The following is a 23953-nucleotide window of genomic DNA, read 5'->3' on the forward strand; positions in this document are numbered from 1 at the left end:
CAAACTTACAAAATATCACTTATAAGCTTCTAAATCTAAATCAGTTCAGTAGTTCAGTTCAGTCACTCATTCATGTCTGACTCTTTTTGACCCCATGGACTGCAGCATGCCAGGCCTCCCCGTCCTTCACCAACTTCCGGAACTTGCTCAAACTCAGGTCCATCGAGTCGGTGATGCCATCCAACCATCTCATCCTCTGTCGTCCCCTTCTCCTCCTGCCTTCAATCTTTCCCAGCATCAGGGTCTTTTCCAATGAGTCAGTTCTTCGCATCAGGTGTCCAAAGTATTAGAATTTCAACTTCAGCATTTAAATCTTTTACTACAACTAAATCAGGCTTATACTAAAAGACACAATGGATGGCTTGCCCTGTGAAAATGAGGATGGGGACTTCCCTGGTGGTTCAGTGGTTAAGAATCCTCCTGCCAATGCAGGGGACACAAGTTCGATCCCTGATCTGGGAAGATCCCACATGTTGCAATTAAGCCCATGCGCCACAACTAATGAGCCTGCGTTCTACAGCCCATGAGTCGCAACTACTGAAGCTGATGTGCCTAGAGCCCGTGCTCCACAAGAGAACCCACCGCAATCAGAAGCCCACGTACCGCAACTAGAGAATAGTCCTGGGTCATTCATCACAACTAGAGAAAGCAGGCACACAGCAACAAAGACCCAGCGCAACCATAAATAAATAATAATTTTTTTAAAATGATGAGGGTGAAATGGCTAAGCAATGTCCTGCCTTTAAAAAAAAAAAGAAAAGGATGTCAGCTCTTTTTGTTGATTACAAAATGCCTGTTTTTCTCTTGCACAGGTTCTCTTAGACACAAGCTTCCCTACTGATTAGCGATCGTGGGCACAGGCTCGTTGAGAGGGGCATCAGAGGCTAGGCTGAGCACTGCCGCGCTGGGATTTCACAATGCCTGCTGGCGTCACACACTCGGTAACTGTTGCAGAGGGTCATGTGGATTGCCACTGACTGGCAAGAAAACTCACTGTGTGAACATGTGAGTCACTGAAAATGGGGACATTCATTTATTCAAGTAAATCTGTGCAAATGCTGTGGGAGAAGCAGGAAGAGGAAGGAAGGGGATTCAAGTCTGCATGAAACACACAGATACCAACTTAATAAACAGAAAGTTTACCACACTTGGGGAAAAAAATCAACATCACCAACCCTCTGCAAAGACTTGGAGGACTTTACATAGTCTATCAAGCAGGTGCACGCTATAAATCACACATAGCCAACATCTGCACTGTCTATCCAATTTTAATTCCCTTTCTTCCTTTTAAGGGATGGTCTCTGGAATTCATTATCAATTTCCACTTTGCTTAAACCAAGAGAGTGCCATTGGTTACAAAGGGATATCTGAAATCACCATCTGTAACAATCTTTTCTCTTAGAACCTGAAGATGTCATTTGCTTTGTATTTGCACTGTCTCCAAAGTACAGTAAATCCCCTACATAACCTTCAACTTGCGAACTTTCAAACATGTGAACACGTGTTTGCAGGTCCATTCACGTAAGTTAGTTCTATTTGAGGAGGTGCAGGATCTAAACATAGAACAGTACAGGAAGGGTACAGCAGCGTTCAGAATGCAATCCAGTGCCACCCTGTCATCCAGCAGAAGAAAAAAAATAGCTACTACCCAGATGGGAAAAAGGTGGAAACAGTGACAGATTTTATTTTCTAGGGCTCCAAAATCACTGCAGATGGTAACCTTAGCCACGAAACTAGAAAATGCTTGCTCCTTGGAAGAAAAGCTATGACAAACCTAGACAGCGTATTAAAAAGCAGACATCATTTTGCCAACAAAGGTCCATATAGTCAAAGCTATAGTTTTTCAAGTAGTCATACACGGATGTGAGAGTTGGACCATAAAGAAGGCTGAGTGGTGACAAAGACATCATCACTTAGTGATGTCTCCAGGGTCACAGGAAGATTAACATGGTCCTGGATTGGCCAAAAAGGTCATTTGGGTTTTTCTGTAACAGTGTATGGAAAAACCCAAATGAATTTTCTGCCAACCCAACAGGATGCATTTGTTGACCCTGTTATTTGGGATTAAGATAGAAACAAAAGTTCTGCTGAAATAAATGTTCTATTTTCCTAATTTCTACATGGTTCCTATATCTATAATAAAATAATTTGCTGTTTTCATTGTGAATAATTTTCTATTAGTGTCTCAGTTATTAAGACTGAAAGTACTAAGCCAGAAGTACTGGAAATATACTTGTAGCCTCTTGAGAAACGTGGACGAGAAAACCTACCATCATTTCCACCATTATATCCCTCAGTAGTTCAGAAACTTACAAAATAGCCAATACTGATTATAAAATGGGAGGATTTTAGCCCCAGATATATAATCATGGGATGAATTATGTATTTATACCTATTTCAAGGCATCAGTGGGGTAGAAGTATGGACACTGTAATCAGTTGTCAACTGACACTGCAGAGAAACCAATAGGCATTTGGAATAACAGGCATAGTTTCATCTTAACAACTAACATTTTAACATCTCATTCAATACACTGTTGACTCATATTTTGACTGACACACATTATTCATTGCTTTGGACATAACTAATCAGATTAAACAAGAAATTCCATAACACGAAAGTGTCCATAAAACTTCATCATCAAATGAACCATTAATTCAACTAAAATGTCAGTCTTAGGGTTTGGCATTTATGTACAGTAGCTTTGATCATAATTTTGAATAGTCTGAACAGATTCATTTCTTTAAAATTTCTGTTGATGTCTTGAGATTAAAATGTTATGAGTTTCCTAGGATATGACAAAACCAACACCCAGCAGAGGAGTTTCCATTTGTGCAAGAGTCACCTCAACCTTCAAAGGAAGAATCAGAAGATATTGACCAGACAGGCTGGTAAGGAAGGCATGGATTAGGGTAAGGAGTGGTGGCAAGGGGTTTTGAGTAGGAAAGACAAGTTGAGATTCCTTTCCAGGCTGCCTTTGACTAGTGACGTGATCTGAAGCAAGTTACTTGAGCTTCTTCATCTATAGTTTTCTCATCCATAAGATGAGGGTTAAGAAAATGTTGTTGTTTAGTTGCTAAGTTGTGTCTGACTCTTTTGAGACCTCATGGACTGTAGCCCACCAGGCTCTTCTGTCCATGGGATTATCCAGGCAAGAATACTAGAGTGGGTTGCCATTTCCTTCTCCAGGGGATCTTCCCGACCCAGGGATCAATCCCACATCTTCTGCCTTGCAAGGTGGGTTCTTTTTACCACTGAATCACATGGGAAGCCCTAACAAGACATTATCTTGACATAAACAATGCAAATAAAGTTTGCACAACGGAGTCAGTTTTTAACAAAGAGTGGTGATTATCATTATTATTGACAGGTTCTCATCTATAAGGCAGAAACAGAATGGAAAAGCTTTGGAGTTTTGATCAGGGTTTTCTCTGTGGTGTAGGGTGGCCAGAAGGGGTGTGGTGGGTGGGGAGGCTGGTTTTAGGAACGCTTCTAAAATGACAAGCTGCATTTTAAATTTGATGAGTCCCCGGTGAGATGTCCACCCCTCCCAGCAGTAAAGAGAACTCTAAATAAACAGGAGATGTGCTCTTGAGTTGACTGTCTTATCATCTGAGCCTACATTGTTTTCCCTCTCAAAGAATCCTTGAGTCTACTTTACACCCAGTTTTTTCAAATCTCATAATTCTGAAATGCAGATACCCTCTTCAAAACAACTGAGGGAATTGGGATGAAGAGAGAGAAATCACCAACAAGACTTCCAACAGCTGAGGATTTGTTGTTGTTTAGTCACTAAGTTCTTTCTGACTATTTTGCAACCCCATGGACTATAGCCTTCCAGGTACTTCTGTCCATGGGATTTCCCAGGCAAGAATACTGGAATGGGTTGCCACTTCCTTCACCAGGGGATCATTCCAACCCAGGGAAGATCCCCTGTGTCAAACCTGTGTCTCCTGCATTGGCAGATTCTTTACCACTGAGCCACCCAGAAAACAGTCCAACTCTGTGATTCCACGGACTGCAGCCTGATAGGCTCCTTTATCCATGGGATTTCCCAGGCAAGGAAACTGGAGTGGGTTGTCATTAGATTAAAAATCTGCTTAGATTCAGTACTTTTTTTTTAATGGCTGATTCTTATTGATGTTTGACAGAAAACAAGAAAATTCTGTAAAGCAATTATCCTTCATTTAAAAAATAAATGAATTTTTAAAAAATAAATTTAAAAGAAACCTAATTTCATGGAAAACAGGGAGAGGACACAGGGCAAGTCATCCACTTTGTTACAGCTATATGAAAAGGAACACAATCTTGAAAAATAATAGAGTATGTTTTATGGGCTAAAACATACTGGAAAAACTGGTTTCTTAGGCTAGGAGCCTTCCTCTCTGTGACTTACGGCTCAAATTGCTCTTTTTCCACCCATCCCTCACCATGCAGTTAAGACCATTAGTCTTCTCTGACGTCCTGTCTTCTCTTTCCTGCCAGAACCACTCCATCCCGCTTACTCACTGTTGGCCAGAATTACATGCATAGTCATCTGCGTTCAGAGGTGAAACAGTAAAGATTCCTCTAAAAGAGGAAGTCTATTTTCATCAGATGATGAGGTGAACTTTAAAGGAAGATTCCCTCCACTCACCTCTCTCTTTCCTTAAAGAACCTGCCACCTCCTTCTCCCACCATCCAGTGACCCCGCTAACCCTGTGGATTTCATGTCTTACCTTGCATTCCAGCTCCCCCCAAACTAGTCGCCACAAACTGGAGAAATGAAGTTCTGCTCCTTCGAGGGGCTACTGGTTAGAAAACTAAATAAATTATTCCAATGAGAGTGGGTACCAATAGATTAACATGGTATTCACTAAAAGAAGTGGAAGGTGGGGTGGGGGAGAAGAGAGGAGGATTTTGCCCCCAGGGGACAGTGGGTGATATCTGGGGACACTGCTGGTTGTCACATTAACAGTGTGTTACGGTCACCTTGTGAGTAGAGACCCGGAACCCTATGCAGGACCGCTCCCTGTAACAAAGAATGATGCAGCGTCAGAGAGGGCAGAGTACATTTGGGGCTTCCCTGATGGCGCAGTTGGTAAAGAATCCACCCACAATGCAGGAGACCCTCGTTCGATTCCTGGGTCGGGAAGATCCCCTGGAGGAAGAAATAGCAACCCACTCCAGTATTCTTGCCTGGAGAATCCCATGGACAGAGGAGCCTGGTAGGCAGTAGTCCACTGGGTCACAAAGAGCTGGACACGACTGAGCAACTGAATAACGACAAAATGTCAGTAGTACTAAGGTTGTGAAACTCAGCTCTAACTCAGTTACTAGTGCCTCTGTTCCACAGGTTTAAGTTTAAATTCCAGGCACAGGACATACTGACTAGAGATGAATTTTGGAGCTTGAATCCATCAGTCACACCTTTGAGATAGGTGTCTGTTTTCTATTCACATGAAACTAGTTCTATTCATCAGACTACAAACTCTAGCTGAATGATTATTGATATTAATAATTTATTTGATTGGTTTTCTTAACATTTATGCTTAAAATACAAATTTAACCAAAACATACAAGTTCAACAAAGAAAAGAAACCCACTGGCCTATCCGCTTCAGTTATTTTTTAAAGAAAAAATTATAGGTACAGTTAAAGCCCACCTCTCCATCTGACCTTCCTTCTAGCTGATGTATCATTTCTGTAAGTATTTTATTACTAATCAACATACATCTACATAAATAAATAGTATCTGTTTAAGGTATTCAATTTTAAATGAATATTATTATATTATTATACTGTACATTTATTTTCTCTCAACGTTGTTTGAGATTTGTCTATTTTGTTTTCTTCACGTAAATCCAGCTAATTCATTTTGATTGCTGTATAGTATAAATAAAGCAGCTTACATAATCTTCCTTCCTCAGGAGTAACTGGGTCATCTCCACATTTCCACGTTTCCATGTACTCGTAACATGTCTCCTGACACATACATGCTGAGTTCGGATAGGTTTGATATCACAGGAATTGAGGAGTTAATGGGTAATAAGTAGGTCTTCAACTTTGCTACAAATTGCCAAACTGTCCTCCAAAGTGTCATTAAACTAACTTGTCGTTATAGCTCAGTGGTAAAGAATCCCACATGCCTCATGGCAAGAAGAAAAAAAAAATTGAGGTGAAATTCATCTAACACCAAATTCACTATTTTCAAGTGTCTAATTCAGTGGTATTTAGCTCATTCACAGCGTGCAGCTGCCCCTCTATCTGGTTCCAGAACATTTTCATTCCCACCAAGGGAGACTTGAACCCATGAAGCAGTCACTCCTGACCCCACTGCCCCAGCCTCTGTCTGTATTCTGTGTCTGTGGATTCATCTCTCCTGGTCAATTCATATAAATGGAATCACAGGCTTCCCAGGTGGCTCAGTGGTAAAGAATCCACCTGCCAGGCAGGAGACCAGGGTTCAATCCCTGGGTCGGGAAGATCCCCTGGAGAATGAAATGGCAACCCACTCCAGTATTCTTGCCTGGGAAATCCTATGGACAGAGGAGCCTGGTGGGTTACAGTCCACGGGTCACATGGAGTTGGACAGCAATGAGACAGCAACAACTACTACTACTACTAATAATAATAATGTACTGGTATCAACACGGTTAGTCAGTTCTCACAAAAGAATTCCTAATGTGAATGAAATCAGTGGGAGACATTAGTCTGGCTGAATTCTCCTCGAACAGGTACATCAGACGCTTAACCACAGCATTTTGTCCTTTGTGTGTGTTTGGGAGGAGGGAGAAGTGGGGTGGGGGTGCTGAGAGGCAAGAGATGTAGGGCAGAAGAAAAATTTAGCCCAGGGGCTTAATTAACGGTAGGCCACGTGACCCCAAATCCTTGCTGGAACAGAGCAAGGTGGAGGACCGGAGGAGGCAAGTGTGTTCCCCCACTGACGATGATGCTGAGTCGGGCCAGCAACAGGCACCAGGGAACAAGGTCAGCAACACCTACCAGGGAACACCAGCAGGTCTGGGCCACGGCCTCTGTGTGTATTGTTTGTGACTCACTCCCCAGGCAAGGGCAACTGCAGGCCCTTAATTCCTACCTGTCAACATTCAGTTGGTAATCATCACGGTGTCCTAGCACCATAAGGCAATTACAGTAGAATTTATCTTGAGTCATGAAAATGACATAATCAATGACATTCATTTCAGTGACAATCACAGTTACTGACTCATTCAAGTCTGACAGTCTAAGTCCTGGAAATCAGATACCCAGAGAAAGAGGCGAGAGGCTTCTTATAGTCCAAAGGTCCCTACCACTATTTACAACAGAGTAAAATAAAAGTTGTTAAAAATCACATTCCAGGGTTCCAAGGAGATGCATTTGTCCTATGGCTAGAGCACAGTTGATGCAAAGAAACCAAGACTCTTTTCTTATTTTACCTTCTAGCACATCAGCTCCCAGGGAAGAAAAACTAGGTTAGAGGGCAACTCTGTACTCTCCACTGAAGATGAACGCTTCCTTTATAACATAGTGACTTGAAGGGAGGAAAAAATTTATATTCACCACTGTTTTAACACTAACCCTAACTTAGAAGAGGAATGTACAATGATAGAGCTTCTTAAAGAGCCTCTTTATGATTATATTTAAAGCTCAATGAGTTAAGACAGTGTTTTAATAAAAGTCACGGTAGAGTCCAGTCAAGGACGGCAAGGAAGTATTTAAGCACAAAGATAACACTTCCCAAAGTTCAGCTTTCAATCAGCTTATTCAGTAAAGGCTCAGAAAAAATACTGGGGTGGCCAAAAAGTTCATTTGTGTTTTTCCATAAGTCAGTACAGAAAACCCAAAAGAACTTTTTTTGGCCAACCCAATACAGTACAAGAGGGGTTTAACTGGAGAGGGAGATGTGAAAAGTGTTTCCAAAAATGCGTTTCGCCAAGTAAGAGCAGCAGGGAGAATTTTTGGATGCAGAAAATAAACCTAACTCTCGTCCCTGTTTAGCTCATCTCTTCCTCTCGGTTCCCCAAACCTTGCATCAGCGCTATGTCTCAAAATCATACCTGCACCCCCAGCCGTGGCCTGCCAGTGACCCTGGCCTAAACTCTGCCCGGCTCAACCCTGATTTGTGCCCTAGTTGGCTGCGGGACAGAGGCGGGACGCTCCGAAGGCAGGGGATTGCAGCAGCCAGACACACAAGCGCTGAAGGTTTCATCACCCTCTGCCTCTGTGGAGGACTGAGACATTACCTCCCAGCTGACTCCAAGCACCAGAACGTATCCAACAGGGGACACACCCTGGCACCGGGCGACCCAAGCAGGACATAAGTCAGGAGGAGAGGGGCATACCAAGGACAGCCGTGGGATTAAAGACGAAAGCAGCACGCGGCAGAGCCTGCGTGAGATCTCACATCATCCTCCGCTTATGCAGCGATTTTAGCATTTATCACCGTGGATGCCCCTCTCCCCACAGGAACTGTGTCTTCATCACCCATGGATCCCGTGTCAACCTCACTGGCAACAAATGCTTGGTCCCTGCAATAGTCAATTGCCAACTGCACAGGCTGAAAAGGAAGAGCAGCCACTCTGAAGGAAACAGGATAAATTCTGTAGACATCAAAAGTGTTTGATGACATCAAGAGTCAACACATGACTCTCAACCATTGTGATGTGTATTTTCCCCTTCTGCTCATTTCCACTGTCTCCTGGAGGTACCAAGGAACAGGCAAAGACCAAAGACAGAAAAGACAAGAGGGTGACAAAAATAAATAAATCAATCCAAGTGGAAACAGTCATTTCCATTAGGCTGAAAACTAAAACAGAGACTTCCCTGGTGGCCCAGGGGTTGAGAATCTGCCTTCCAATGCAGGAGACTCGGGTTCGACACCCTGGCCCAGGAACGAAGACCTCACATGCCTTGGGGCAACTAAGCCTGCGTGCCTCAACTAGAGAGGCCCAAGTGCTGCAACCAAGGCCTGACACAGTCAAAAATAAATAATTTTTACAAAACTAAAACAATGCTGCAAACACCCTTACCTAGTGACTTTAATCCTCTTAACTACCAAGTTGAAATACTTTGTGCTCTTTTAAATTCATGGCCCAAGATATGGGCCGCCACCACCCCAATCTACAGGGTCCCAGAGAACTTCATCCAAAGTCAACAACAGCCCAAAGTCTCACCGAGTGCAACAAAAAATCAGCAATAAAGTTTCTTCTCTCCTTAAATCACAGGACACACATTTAAAGAGAACCCAGAAAAAAAAGTTAGTAGATCTGCTATAGCTCAGAGAAAGTTGTGCTATTTAGTCATTATCAGAGAGGGTATCTGGCAATAAAAAGAGGATGAAGTATAGTCAGAAATACCCAATCATGGTAAAAATGTTATCGGTGCTAATCCTCTGGTGTTTACATGGACAACACAACACTCACTAGTTGCTTCAATCAGTAGAACATAACAATCTAATTATACAAGAATGCACAGATATGTTCATTCAAAATCTTTATTTCCAAAATGTACTATATTTCTACAATTCCTCTTAGACAAGCTTTCAGAAGACAAAATCCATCTAGTAAAGTGTTTGACATTTTGACCATGTTGAACCCTAAATTAGATGGGCACACTATTGTTTCTATATATTTATACATTTATTTTTGGAAAACACACACAGCCTAATTCTTTTAATTAAATCCAGGGTTTATTTCTTCCTAATTTCATTGCCATCACTTCCACAGAATTCTACTCCCCTATGAACCCCGTGTCTTAAAAAATTCTTAAAATTCTTAACTCACATGAAAAGGGTTTTGGGGACAAAGGAAAAACACACAAACAGAAGCAGAAACTCACTTCTAACAAAAACTAAGGGAGTGTCTTTGCCACTGAATTTTCTGAGCCTTTATTACTAGACATTATTAGTCTCCAAAAGGAATCTGTAGCACGTGGTGACTCCCAAGCTTACATCACAAGAGAGTTTTTTTTCTTTCATGAATTACTAATTAGTTTTTAGCAGGAAATAATATTTTAAGGAACATACTTTGAGAACCAAAGTTAGAATAAGGTGCTAATGAAATCTCAAAAATAGGTTTAACTTAACCCCAGGTGGTCCAATTAGCCCCCCCTCTTTTTTCTTAAGTCCATTTAAATACCATGGGCAATCACTGTTAAATGTAAGAACACATAGATAACCAGCATGGTATGACTACCTTTACAGTGAAAAGTCATCCAGAACTCAGAAGGCTGCTATTTTGCATAAAGGACAGAATTATGAACAATCCAAGGCCCATAAAATGCACTATTTGGGGTATATTTCAAGTTCAAGTTGGGTAGACACATATCTACCCAATTTGGATATTTTAACCATCATAATGAAAAGGGAGACTTACCGACAGAAGCTGAGTTTTTAAGGATTGCTTGCTTTGCAACTCCTGTTTCAATTCGTAATGTGGCCCACTGTTCAAAAAACAAGAAGTTATTAACGTAAAATGTGCCACAGACAGGATGCAACATATTTAAACCATGCTTAAATAACATGAAATTAACCATTAAGCCCTCATGCTATCTGAATTGAAGAGATACCCCACTGAATCTCTGATATAATAGCATTCCAAGTCCCATGTATACTCTTATATTAGTTACCGATAATTCCCAAATAAAAATGAGGAAAAGATCATGTTTACCTTATTAAAACTCTCACACACACCTGGTATCCAATAAATTACTCCTTGAGAAGGTCAGAAAGTATGGAGGACAAGAGCACAGACTATAGCATCAACTCTGTCTGGGTATAAAATTACTTAATCCCTCTCAGCCTCAATTTCCTCATTGGTAAAATGAGGATAATAGTTCCTATCCCATAAGGTTGCCATGAGGATTAAATGAGATTAATACATGTAAAGACATAAACACAGGACACAAAGAATATTATTTTCATAACAAATTAGGCATTCAAGGATGAGACATTCTCTAAGATGCCTAACTGCCTATATCAGACAGAAGCTTGCAGAAGGACTGTTGTGAGACTTGGAAAGCTGGAAAGGAATCCATGAAATCACTAAGGAGACTGGTGTTGAAATAAATATACACACTATTTTACATAAAATAAATAACTAACAAGGACCTACTGTATAGCACAGGGAACTCTACTCAATACTCTGTAAATGGCCTATTTGGGAAAAGAATCTAAAAAAAGTGGGGAAAAAAAGATATATATATATATGTATAACTGACTCACTATGCTATACATTTGAAACTAACACAGCATTGTAAAGCAACTACACACCAACAAAAATTTTTAAAACCAACAAAGAAACAAAAGTTAAAAAAAAAAAAAAAAAAAAAAACAACCTGCCCATGAGGTCACTTATCTACTAAGATAAAGAAAATGTTATGATTAAGAGAAACCGCAGTTTTGAGAGAATTTAAGAACAGAAAAAATTAACTCCCAGAAATAATTGCAAGGTGTGATCTGCTCTTTTCTTCTTTATACTTTTTTTGTACATTTCCCAAATCATCTACCATTAACATCACAGTTCAAGAGCAAGAAGTGAACTCTTTTGACACCACTCCAGAAAACCCAATGGCTACCATATTCAGTTGAGAAAGGATCAATTAAAATATCATCTAGATGATTACAATTCTAGAAGCTAACAGTGCCTAAACTGACTCAGGGAGGTAGGAGAAGAGCAAAACAAGAAGTAAAGGTCACTAATAATTAAGAGTTCAGTACCTTTGAAGGGGCAAAAAGACAGGATTTATTAAGCATGTCAAGGCAAAAACCTCAGTTATTGGGACTTTCCTGGTCGTCTGGTGGTTAAGAGTTCGCCTTCCAGTGCAGGAGACTCAACCCCTGGCTGGGGAACTAAGATCCCACATGCTGCAGGGTAACTCTGCCTGCATGCCTAACTAGAGAGCTCAAGCGCTGCAACGACTGAGCCCACAGGCAACAAGAGAAGCCTGTGCACCTCAACAAAGACCCAGCACAAGCCCCTTCCAAGATACAAACAAAAGAACACACTTCAGTTATTGCAGGGCTTGAAGGTGTTAAGCAGAAAGATAAAAGGTTTTTTTTGTAGTTGATTTTTTTTAATAAATAAGAAAATAAGTGCTAGAGAATCAACGACCTAAAACATGCACATGAAGGTCAAGAAGCAGGACATAACCTGACTGTATCAGGACCCCTGCACCACTGCCCAAACAGCAAAGCAGGAACATGCCATTTGTGCTTAGAAAACAACTTATAAATAGATGCCTAATCTTCCCGGCTTCAAGTGGCAAGTCACAAATGATAACAGGCTCAGAGTCTTAATTTGGTTGTGTCCTTTTCTCCTCCTTGCTGATCCCAGGCAGGAATTCTCAAATTCTGGACTTTTATGCCTCCCATCTCGTCTCAGGAGAGGTGAAGGTTTATTTTCATGTGTGTGTGCACGCACGGGCTCAGTCATATCCAATGCATGGTGACCTCATAGACTGTAGCCCATCAAGCTCCTCTGTCCATGGGACTTCCCAGGTAAGAATCCTAGAGTAGGTTGCCACACCCGCCTCCAGGGTTCTTCCCAACCCGGAGATCGAACCCACGTCTCCACCGTCTCCTGCACAACAGGCGGATTCCTAACCGCTGAGCCACTGGGGGAGAGTTTTTCACTTTACAGTGTTGGTACCTATTATTGGTTATAAGTAGACTATTATAACATTACATTATAACATTACAAAATAATGTTATTTTGTAAATAAACATTCATCCTCATCTTGGAGCTTTCTTTTTTTAATGTGAGCATGCGCTTTTGAGTATGATATAAGTGGGAATTACCTTAGACTAGGACAATCAGTTCATGCTGACGGGATGGAAAATATCGGTATCGCATGGCTGTTATGAGCGGAACTGTACCCCTATCCTCCCCCCAAAAATTCATGTGTGAAAGCCCTAACCCCCAGTACCTCAGAATGTGGCTCTATTTGAAAACTGAGTTTTTAAAGAGGTGACTAAGTTAAAAAGAAGCCCTTAGGGTGAAGCCCTAATCCAGTGTGACTGGTATCCTTATAAGAACAGGGAGAGCTAGGGACACGTATACACAAGACAGACCATCCAGGTCACTACCTACAAGATGGCACCATCTACAAGCCAAGAGAGGCCTCAGAAGAAATCAAATCTCCTGACACCTTGATCTTGGACTTTCAGCTTCCAGAACTGTGAAGGAATAAATTTCCATGGTTTAAGCTACCGAGTTTATGGGACTCTGTTATGGCAACAAACTAATATGGGTACACTGGTCCAACAGCATGATGTGCTCCAAAGAACTCCATGTTCTGTCATCACACAAGGTTTAGAACAAAGACCCTCCCCTGAAATGCTAGCTCCAAATTCTGTCCTCCAAAACACAGTTACTGTGTTCAAGACGAGCACGTTTTTTGTTTTTGCTTTTAATGATTATTTATTTATTTAGCTGTGTCTGGTCTTCGTTGCGGCACATGGAATCTAGTTCTCTGACCAGGGGTGAAACCTAGGTCCCCTGCATTGGGAGCAGGCAGTCTTAGCCACTGGACCACCAGGAAAGTCCTGACAACTTTCCATCAGGTTGTCATTTCACTTAATTTCAAAATCCTCTTGAAAGAAAATAAGTAGCTGTCCACAACTCACAGTAAAGAAATGGGTAAGCCTAATTTTTCAAGCTTGGGTCAAAAGTTTGCAAAAACATGGCACTGTCAGCTAGACAATTCAACTTCCAGTTTCCATGCTAAAAAGACACATAAGAATTGACTAAGGAGAGGGAAAGGAAAAAGGAAAAATGTACAAAATTGTACAAAGCCTCAAAATGTTAGGCCTACTCAATGGCTGGCCATCAACTGTAACAAAATAAACTGGTCTCTTGGCAGAGTAAGAACCTAGGGTCTAGATTCAAGTTAAATGCTGATTCTACCACTGACAGTGATATGCCACTGTCTAGTCAACTCACCTCTCTGAACCTTCTTTCCTCAGTCTATCAGGGGGAATAACACACCCTATCCCAGAGAGGTGCTGTGGAAGTTAACTAAGAAGCACATTGCTTTAGTAGTTTTCTTTTACTATGACTTAATGGCTCAGGAGGTAAAGAATCCGCCTGCAATGCAGGAGACACAGGAGCCTCGATTGGATCCCTGGGTAGGAAAGATCCCCTTGAGGAGGGCATGGCAACCCACTCCACTATTCTTGCTTGGAAAATCCTATGAACAGAGGAGCCTGGTGAGCTACAGTCCGTGGGGTCACAAAGAGTCAGACACAACTGAGTGACTAAGCGCACTCTGTCATAAACAGTCATGGCCTTCTAGAAGATTTACTGTATTTCCAACACCAAAGGATAATATCTGAGTGTTATAACAACAGAAGTGTTAACCATCTGAAAATTATTGACCTGCCTTTTTTAAAAGACAGAAAAATAACCGGTGGATGGAGGAGACAGTAAGGGAAAGAATAGTAACTAAAATAACAAGGCAGGAGTAGTCTGCTCTGAATATGTGTGTGCTGACCCATCAGATCTGAAGGTAGATTAATTCTTGGCTACATAGGAGCAAACACACACACATACAACCAATGAGTGTTCCAATCCAAACTCCACTAAAATTTGAGCACCTAATGTATATTAAGTGCTTTCATTCACTTCTCCTCATTCAATCTGCACAATAACTCTGTGAGCTATATTCCTAAATACACAGGAAGAAAGTAAGGTGGAGATGTTGAATGACCTGCCCAAGGTTACAACGCCAGAAATTTGGAGGCAGCTGTTCATGTGTCCAACTTATGCTTCAAAAGTTGAGGGGAAAATTAAGTCCATCAACATTTATTTTTATCTATCTATTGCTTGCAATATCTGGTTAGATTTGGTAATTTATGTATCATTCCCCTGTATCTTTTTCTCCATTAATCCTACATTCTCTTTCCGTTCTTTATTTCCCTCTAATTGTGAACTTCAGGCCAACAAATGACAGTCCTTAGGCCAATGAATAACAAGCATCATTAACCCTTCCTGGTTGAGAACAGCATAATTCAATCTTTAATCCATGCTCCTGTTTGATAAACATAAAAAACTCATACTCTCTTCCAGAGATCTAAATATATATTAATACACCCTACCAGGCAGACAGACTATGCATTCCCTCAGCCAGAAGTTTTACTTTTCATTTGCACTCCTAAAACAATTTTCTCCAATATAAAGTCATAATATTGACACATCTACTTCCTAAAAATTACTATATACCCCTAGAAAATCACTGGTTTAGAGGGAGTTCTCTGGTGGTCCAATGGCTGACTCTGTACTCCCAATAGAGGGGACCTGGGAGTTTGCATACTACAGCTAAGACCTGGCACAGCCAAATATATAAATAAATAAAAATAAACACTACAAAAAAACGAAACAGAAGTGAAGAAAATCACTGGTTTAGAGAATCACTCACTTACTCTAAGAATTCAAGCCCTAGAAAAAAAAAGAAAAGAATTCAAGCCCTGTTTTTCAGGTAGCTTGCCGTATCAAGGACTTATGAATACATATAAAGATATTCAGCAATGCAGAAGGCAGCATTCAGCAGGTACTTAATAAATAATTATTACCTGAACTGGAGAGCTAAGAAGAGTCCTCAGCTGGCTGAGTTATTTGACAATTAGTCGTTTTCATAGTCAGCTATTCTGAAGATCACCCCCTCACACTGCAACTTCCAGAATTTGAGTTTATGGTCACAGAAAAAGCTTATCAAAGTAAACACATAATGTATAAAACTAAACAAACTTTTAAAATGGTATGTAAACTGTAACCAAGGAAACCTGAGAAATATCCAATTATAATTAAACAGTCCAAAGAGGGACTTCCCTGTGGTCTGGTGGCTAAGACTGCTTGCTCCCAATGCAGGGGGCCTAGGTTCAATCCCTGGTCGGGGAACTACATCCCACATGCAGCAACTAAGAGTTCGCATGCCGCAACTATTAATAAAAGATCCCACATGCTGCAGCAAAAACCAAAGATCTCACATGCCACAGCTAAGACCCCTCACAGCCAAATAAATATTTTTAAAAATTAATTAGATTAAATAAATATATTTTTTTAAGAGTGCAAACAATATTCTTGGGGCTGTGTGTGTGCTCAGTCGCATGTTCAACTCTTTAGGACCCCAAGAACTACATATACAGCCAGCCAGGCTCCTCTCTCCATGGAATTTTCCAGGCAAGAATACTGGAATGGGTTGCCATTTTCTACTCCAGGGGACCTTCCAAACCAAGGAATTGAACCCAAGCTTCTCAAGTCTTCTGCATTGGCAGACAGATTCTTTACCACAGGGCCACCTGGGAAGCAATATATTCTTGGGACTGGAAAGTAAAAGAAAGAAACCACCAAGTCAGTTGAGAATATACTAAGGAATAATGAGTAACAGAAGGTCTGGACCTTGAACGGACTTTAACAAAGGGTATTTGTCCAAATATAAAAATGTTTTAATATTAAACAACCAGCACAATCTTTAAGGGAATTATTCCCATAGTTGGCAGAAAGACAATCCACTATACCAACCTCTGCCTAACAAATGTCTTTCAAACACCAAATACAGTCCTGGGCTGCCCTGATGGCTCAGACAGTAAAGGATCTACCTGTAATGCAGGAGACCAGGGTTCAAAACCTGGGTCAGGAAGATCCCCTAGAGAAGGGAATGGCTACCCACTCCAGTGTTCTTGCCCAGGGGATTCCATGGACAGAGGAACTTGGAGGGCTACAGTCCCTGGGATCACAAAGAGCTAGACACGACTGAGTGACTGTCAACTTCCAACAGTGCTGTTCTGGTTGGACAATACAAAGCTCCGGGTTACCATCTCCCTCTCCTGTGCCCAAAGCAAACCTGCTACTGGATCATAGCTCTTCCCTGAGGCGCCCAGCTGTACCCAAACACAGGAACTCCAGGCAGCTACCACCAAATCAGAGATGGCTCACAAAATGAATCCCCATTCTAACTACATATATGCCAAGCATCTGTCTGACCTAATAAACTTTGGTCTTAGCAAAGAGGATGGTTCTTTATGCTGCCATCTACCTGGTTTCCAAGCTAACTGGTATATCTTCCACTAAAATTAGAAATCTGGTGGGACTCCCCTGGTGGTCCAGTGGTTCAAATTCACCATCCAATGCAGGGGCCTCAGGTTTGATCCCTGGTTGGGAAACTAAGAATTTAATTAACTCTAAATTAATGGAGAATTTAATTAATTCTAAGCCTGTGCATCGCAACTACCTAACAGGCGCCCACGAGGGCCCATACTCCACAATAAGAGAAACCTATGCTGCAACTGAAGAAGAGCCTGCCTACTGCAATGAAGATCCAGCAGCTGCAAGAAAGACCTGGCGCAAATACAGAAAAAGAAAACTGGCATTCTTGAGAGTTTTACTAACAAGGAGTACATCTCTAAAAATCTCTTCAAAGCTAGAAGGACAAAAATTAAAACTTGAGGCCCTGCGACAATGAAAGTCAGATCCTGGGCTGGCGATATCTCTTCAAAGTGTAGAAGTTAGTTGCCAGGCCAACAGCAACTAGAGAGGGCTTCCCCGGTGACTAGTGGTATAAAGAATCCAAGAATCGTGTTCAATCCCTGAGTTGGGAAGATCCCCTGGAGGAGGAAATAGCAACCCACTCCAGTATTCTTGCTTGAAAAATCCCATGGACAGAGGACTCTGGCAGGCTACAGTCTATGAGGTCACAAAGAGTCAGATATTACTGAGCAGGCAAGCATTCACACACGCTACAGGTACTAGAAGGCCAATCTCCTTGACATCTCTTTAGCTGTACCTGACTTACGCAAGCAATCAAGAGTCAGCACCCAGAAGATAGAGTGTGAGATTTACTCTGTTCTCACTTGCAGTATCAATTCCAAAAGATATTACTATATGGGAGAACAGTTTGGTCATTTCAGAGTTCTAAGAGTGAACACCAGCTGAAGATAATCTGCTACAGGCAGAGCATTCTGAAGAAGATCTAAGGCAAGAGGCAGCTAGGAAATTCACAGTAGACTCTGACCATGTCCAAAGTGTGACGTCAGCAAGGAAGGTTCGAGACTGAAATATCTCCCAAGTAGAAACAACATAACTTTTAAAACGTGAGGGCTGATGAACAGTCAAATACAACTTTTAAAGACTAGACAGAAAATCAACCACAGAGTGCAACAAAAATGTGAGATAAAACAGATGAGTAGGTAGAAGAGATCTGCAGGAGATTAGCTGGTGGGTGACAGGTAATCTCCAGGTAGGAGATAAAAGATTAGAGATGTGTATCTGAAAGCCACTCTCCTGGCTGAGGGAGAAGAGCAAATAAAGCCAAGCCCTGCGCAGACAGAGAATAAGGGCAGAAAAATGAGAACCCGTGTAAGAAGGTATTGTAAAGAATCCACCTGCCAATGCAGGAGATACAGAAGACTCGGGTTTGATCCCTAGGTGGGGAAGATCCCCTGGAGGAGGAAATGGCAACCCACTCAGTATTCTTGCCTGGGAAACCACACGGACAGAGGAGCCTGGCAGGTTACAGTCCATGGGGTCACAAAGAGTTGGACCCCACTGAGCAGGCATGTAGGCACATTAGAAGCTTTTGTAGCAGCTAAAGAAACAAGCCATGTAAGATCCTCAGGGATAGAACCTGCATCTCCTGCAGCGGAAGCGTGTAGTCTTAACCACTGGACCACCAGGCAAGTCCCAATAATATTATTCTTTTACTAGCAGCAAACATGTACACAGCATCTAACATGTCCAGATACCAATCCAAAGTGCTTGACATATTTTAACTCACTTAACAACCCTATGGAAGCAGTTCTTATTGTTACTACTATTTTATAGATAAGGAACATGAAGCGTAAGTAGGTGAGTTCCCTGTTGAGAAGCAGAACTGGGATTTTGGTACCAAGTCAAAGCAAATCTGTACCCAGAGTCTGCACCATTAACCTTTACGCTATAGGCCCTCTCTTCAGTTAGATTCCTGTCTCCACTGCTTGATTCAAGCAAATCACTGAACTTCTCAGAGTTTCAGTGTCCTTACCTGTAAAGGGGGGATAACATTTGCTCTCCCTACATCTGATGAGAGTCCACAGGGAACCCTCTGTGACTTAATAAAACCCTGTATGAAGGGCAAGTAACAGTTGTTCCATCAGGGCCACTCCCATCTAACACCTTTCTTTGCAAAATTTAAGAAACAGGAGGGTAGGAAGAGCTGAAGTCAAAGAAAACATGGATTTTCAATGACGTGTCAAGTGCCATTAGGTAGATTAAATTTCCATGACTCCTAAAATACAATCAGATTTCTTTCTACCATGCAGCGATCGGTTTCTTACCTTAGGCATAAGCTTGATGCCTTTCGGGACGGGAAACCTTAGTCCACAGAAGGACCTCTGAAACCTGAGGTTGTAAAAACTAAGGAGAATGAGGTGGCTGCTGCTCGCTCAAAGAACATAAAGAAATACCGGTGATAGAAAAGGCGGTCGTGTTGTCATTGAGATGAGTAAAAATCATCATCATAATAACAGGGGGTGGGGTCGTGCTACCTCCAACCACAGCAACAAGGTGGTCCAGTGGTCTCAGGAGCCCTCCAGCTCTGCGGGAGACGCCCGGATACGGCCGAGGATAAACTAAAACGCACCTCCCTCCAGACCACTGACCTTCCTCCAGGTCTCCTGACGTCTCCTCGGCTCTCAGTTCTAACCTCTTTCTCCATCGCCTCGGGCTCCCCCCACCCCAAAGCCCTCCAAGGAGGGGGCGCAGCATCCCTCCACGGACTCACCTCTAAAGTTTTCACCAGGATCTTCATATAGATCTCAGAGATACCCAAAGACACCCCAAAGGCCGAAGGCAGGAGTATGAGGCCGAGCACCAGAGTCAGCCAGGTGTAAAGGATCTGCCCGGCCAGCTCCGCGCCATCCATGGCTCGGCGCACCCCGACTGGGCTCCACGGAGCAGGTCCGAGCGCGATGGCCGTCCCTGTCGGCAGGTAGTCCGAAGGCAACTCCAGGAGCAGCAGCGCGGAGCCCGGCTCCCAGGAGTCAACGCCGCCGTCTCCGGGCACTCACCTCTGCGGGGGGAAAAGAAGAGAGGAAGGGGAAAAAAAAAACTTTCAGAAGGACAGCAATTTCCTTCCTTCCTCGTAGGGCTCCTCCTCGCCGCGGCCGATTAACTCTCTCTGCGCCAGAGGCCCAGGCCCCCCGCCGAAGCCGTCGCCTGGAGCGCAGACCTGGGAGCGAGCGCGGAGACACGCGAGCGCGGCGGGGAACCGGCTCCACCCCCGGTCCAATTTCCGCTGGGTGGCGATTGCGACAACTCAAGCGGTGACTCACGGAGGCCCTCCCGGGCGAGGATCCCGAGGCGCACCGCACCGCACCGCCGCGGACCTGGCGCCCGGCCGAGGACTGCACCGCCCGCAGGCTGCGCGCGGACGCCGGGAGTCCCTATTTCTGCGCCCAGCCCTGGCCCCACCTCCTCCGCCACCCAACGGGGAGCCTCCAGGCGGGATCCACGCGGAAAGCGCCGCAGCCTCCCGGGGCGGCCTCCCGCCTTCGCCGAGCCCCGCCTCCCAGCACTCTCAGCGGAGGTCCCTTTGGGAGCAGAATTTTCATCTGCAAAACGTTAGCCTTTTCTCCTGCCCAGAATGGACTACCGATGGGTCCGGGACGCTTGAGAAGGTCCTGTTTGGGTATAAAACGACCTCTCGGCTGGGCTTTCGGCCGGGGGAAGAGAAACGCCTCGGTTCCTCCGCTTCCAGGTCCCCCACACCTCCTCCTCCCCCCGCCCCCCATCCCCTCCCTCCTATGCTGAGCGGCTGGGGAGAGACCTAGCTCATCCCGGGAGGGGAAAGCTTTTTCCGACCGCTCACCTCGCTCAGCCGCCGCGTCCCTGGCGCAGAAATCCTTCCGCCCAGGGTCGCTCTCTTCCTGGGTTAAAATTCCGACCACAGCTCCCCTCTCCTTTCACCCCTTACTCAAGGCACAGAAACCACAGAAGAACGGCCGGGCCCGCGCTGGCTTCACCCCGAGGACGCGCGCTGCCAGGGAATTCAGTCCCCGCACCGCTGGCCCTCCTTCGAGGAGTCTGGCTGGCCCTCCTTCGAACAACCTTGGAGGGGTATTGACTTCCCTGCGGTTCACGCCGCTTAGAAACCTGACCTGTTTTTAAGAATAAGCGGGAGAAGGGATGTTGAGACTGTGTAGTCGATGAGAAAATCAGGCTCCCCAGGATTTCCAGATCGTCACGGAATGAGACCAAAAATCTCACAGCAGTCTCTTTCGGGTGTTATTTCAAGCTGGAAAAACGGGGAGGGCAGGAAAAACTGAATTCAGAGGGTTGATCGAAAATACTGCCATGGAGGCTGCCGGGGCCTAAGGTGTAGCGGAAACTAGGAGCGGAAGGAACGAGAATCACCCGGCAAAGAATGTAAATATTCGGCCTTTGCACCTCTCTCCGGGAGGGTATCACAACCCCCCTACCTACCCGCACCACCACCCCCCTTACCCCCCACTAAGAAGGGGCAAAGAAATGTGACTCGGTCCTAAAATTCAAGTTATGAATAAAGAAGTTTCAGGCGCTTGGCTTCTCAACATTAAACCTCTGTTTGGTCTGCCATTTTATGAAAACAAGAAAAACACAGTTGCCAAAATCCTTACAAAGTCCTTGCTGGAAACAAACACCTATTTAATCTAAATCCTCAAAGATTATTTTGACTCAACACTATACATTCAGGCAAAACTCTTAAACGCTCCTTTTATTTCCTCAGGTCCTAAAGGACCCTGAGCGATTAGACCGAAGTTTACCCAACAAGTCCCAGTGCAGGCAACTTTAAGGATGGACTTTGTCTACCCACTGAGACCCAAATGCTGAGCGTCCACAATCTCCAATGATTTCTGTTGCTCATGACCAAATTTCATGAACTGGGTTTGCTTCTTTTGTTTTGGGGGCTTTTGTTTGTTTTTTCACGGAAGAAGTATTGTCCCACAACAGAATGGTAAAACGGCTATGATCTCGAGTGACCTCTGCCTGCAGCAGCTTGAAAAGGGGCTTTGGTTCCCTGCCAGAGACGGAGGCCGTCCTCAGTGACAAGACCCTGGCTTCTCAGCTTTGCAGAAAATAATTCCCACAGAGAAGGCAAGTGGTGAAACAAGTAAAGTGTTTGTTGGGAGGAAAAGAGTAATGTGGATGAACACACAGGCAGGCTCAGAGAGTCACTAGGTTGCACCTCCTGGCAGTTTTAATTACTTTTATTGGGCGTTTCTTCCTGGTTTCCTCTGGCCAATCATTTAGATGTGCCTGGTCTGTATTTGGTATATCTCAGGACTCTCCCATGCATGCAGGCTCATTTCTTAGCAAATTATGGAGTCTAGTTAAGAGGCTCCTGGGTAGTTGATTATCACTTACTATGAGGTGAAGCCCCCTCCCTTTTTGACCACCAAAGAGCCTTTCTGCACATGTGTGATCTGGGAGGTCTCTTCAACTTGGAAAATAAGGAATACGTGGTCTTCCATGTTTTATCTGGACAGGGCCCAGCTTCCTCCATCGTTCTCTTTTTATGGAATTTCTGCTATTACAGAGTTTCTATCCATAAGGGAGAAACTGCTCAGCCTGGGGCTCATCTATCTCCTGCCTCTGCAATAACGTAGAATTTGAAGGCTTTTGACTCCAGCACATAAATTTGAACAATTCATTTAGTCTTCTGTGCTTCAGCTTTCTCATCAGTAAAATGCATTCTTTTTAGGGTCAAATGTGATGATGAGTTTGAAGTCATTTAGTAACAACAAAGCTCTGTGCAGGCATTGAAGGGGGCTTCAATGAAAGAAATAAAAGATCATCATTTTCTTGCCTAAAACAGGAGAACCAAGATAGGCTCACTTCTGCAGTGATGGGGGAGGGAGAGGGGAGACAAGACATAGCAAGCGGTCTCCATGCTTTCTTGCAGATTTCTCACTTCTCTCCTTTCCTCGCACACCCTAAGGCTCTATCATTTAAACCTAGGAAGGCTACTCCCTCCCATTGCTACACTTAGGATTCCCTTCACAGTATGCTACAGTCCATGGGGTCGCAAAGAGTCTCACACGACTGAGTGACTTCATTTTCCTTTCCTTTTTCCTTTCACTGTCTTAGGGCTGCCATAACAAATTACCACAAACTTAGTGACTTTGGCGGTGGTTTAGTCACTAAGTCACGTCCAACTCTTGCCACCGCATGGACTGTAGCCCACCAAGTTCCTCTGTCCATGGGATTCTCCAGGCAAGAATACTGGAGTGGGTTGCCATTTCCGTTGTCAGGGGATCTTACCAACCTAGGGATTGAACCTGGGTCTCCTGCATTGCAGGCAGATTCTTTACTGACAGAGCCTCCAAGGAAGCCCCCTAGTGACTAAACATAAATTTACTCTCTCAGGTCTAAAGACCAGAAGTCTGAAATCAATGCGTCTGCAAAGCCAAGCTCGCTCCAGAGGCTCCAGGGGCAAATCGTTCTTGCATCTTCCAGCTTCGTGGGTACTTCTCAGTGTTCCTTGGCTTGTGGCAGCATACCTGCAGCCTCAGTCTTCAAATGGCCTTTTCTTCTCTTATAAAGACACCCATCACCCCAGATTTAAGGCTCACTCTAATGCAGGATGATTTCTTTTTTAAAAAAAATATGTTATTATTTATTTATTTATTTGACTGATCTGGGTCATAGTTGCAGGACCCAGGATTTTCGATCTTCACTTGTCGCACGTGGGATCTTTAAGTTGCAGCATGTGAGATCTAGTTCACCGATCAGTTATTGAACCTAGGCCTCCTGCATTGAGAGCTCAGAGTCAGCCACTGGACCAACAGGAAAATCCCCAGAACATTTTCATCTTGAGATTCTTTACTTAATTATATTTAAACGGGAAAGAACTTTTTTTCCAAATGAGTTCATTTTCACAGGTTATATTTGAGCATATCTTCTGGGAGGGTACAGTTCAACCCACTACTCCTAACATATCTCTTCAGTTCAGTTCAGCCACTC

The 23953-nt window shown here is 43.5% G+C and overlaps 2 protein-coding genes across 4 annotated transcripts in view; one reads left to right on the top strand and one right to left on the bottom strand.

The window, feature by feature from the left end:
- GPAT3 (glycerol-3-phosphate acyltransferase 3) overlaps positions 1-21025 on the bottom strand; it is a 63901-nt gene extending 42876 nt beyond the window's left edge. Inside the window, exons 1-3 of one of the 3 annotated variants that reach the window (XM_043906289.1) lie at positions 20820-21025; positions 19734-20021; positions 10355-10421 (exon numbers count right to left, since the gene is read on the bottom strand). In XM_043906289.1, the coding sequence (XP_043762224.1) occupies positions 10355-10421; positions 19734-19874 (208 nt within the window). In that variant the 5' untranslated portion in view covers positions 19875-20021; positions 20820-21025. Of the gene's footprint in view, positions 1-10354; positions 10422-19733; positions 20022-20180; positions 20396-20819 lie in introns of those variants that run through there. The other 2 variants (XM_043906292.1, XM_043906288.1) reach the window with 2 other exon arrangements.
- On the top strand, positions 19921-21547 carry LOC122696626 (splicing factor 1-like). Its single transcript, XM_043906884.1, has 2 exons — positions 19921-19932; positions 20098-21547. The coding sequence occupies exons 1-2, from the start codon at positions 19921-19923 to the stop codon at positions 20779-20781; spliced, it is 696 nt and encodes a 231-aa protein (XP_043762819.1). The 3' UTR covers positions 20782-21547.
- Positions 21548-23953: the final 2406 nt, after the last annotated feature.

Source organism: Cervus elaphus, chromosome 6 (genome assembly GCF_910594005.1).
Source record: "Cervus elaphus chromosome 6, mCerEla1.1, whole genome shotgun sequence".
NCBI lineage: Eukaryota > Metazoa > Chordata > Mammalia > Artiodactyla > Cervidae > Cervus > Cervus elaphus.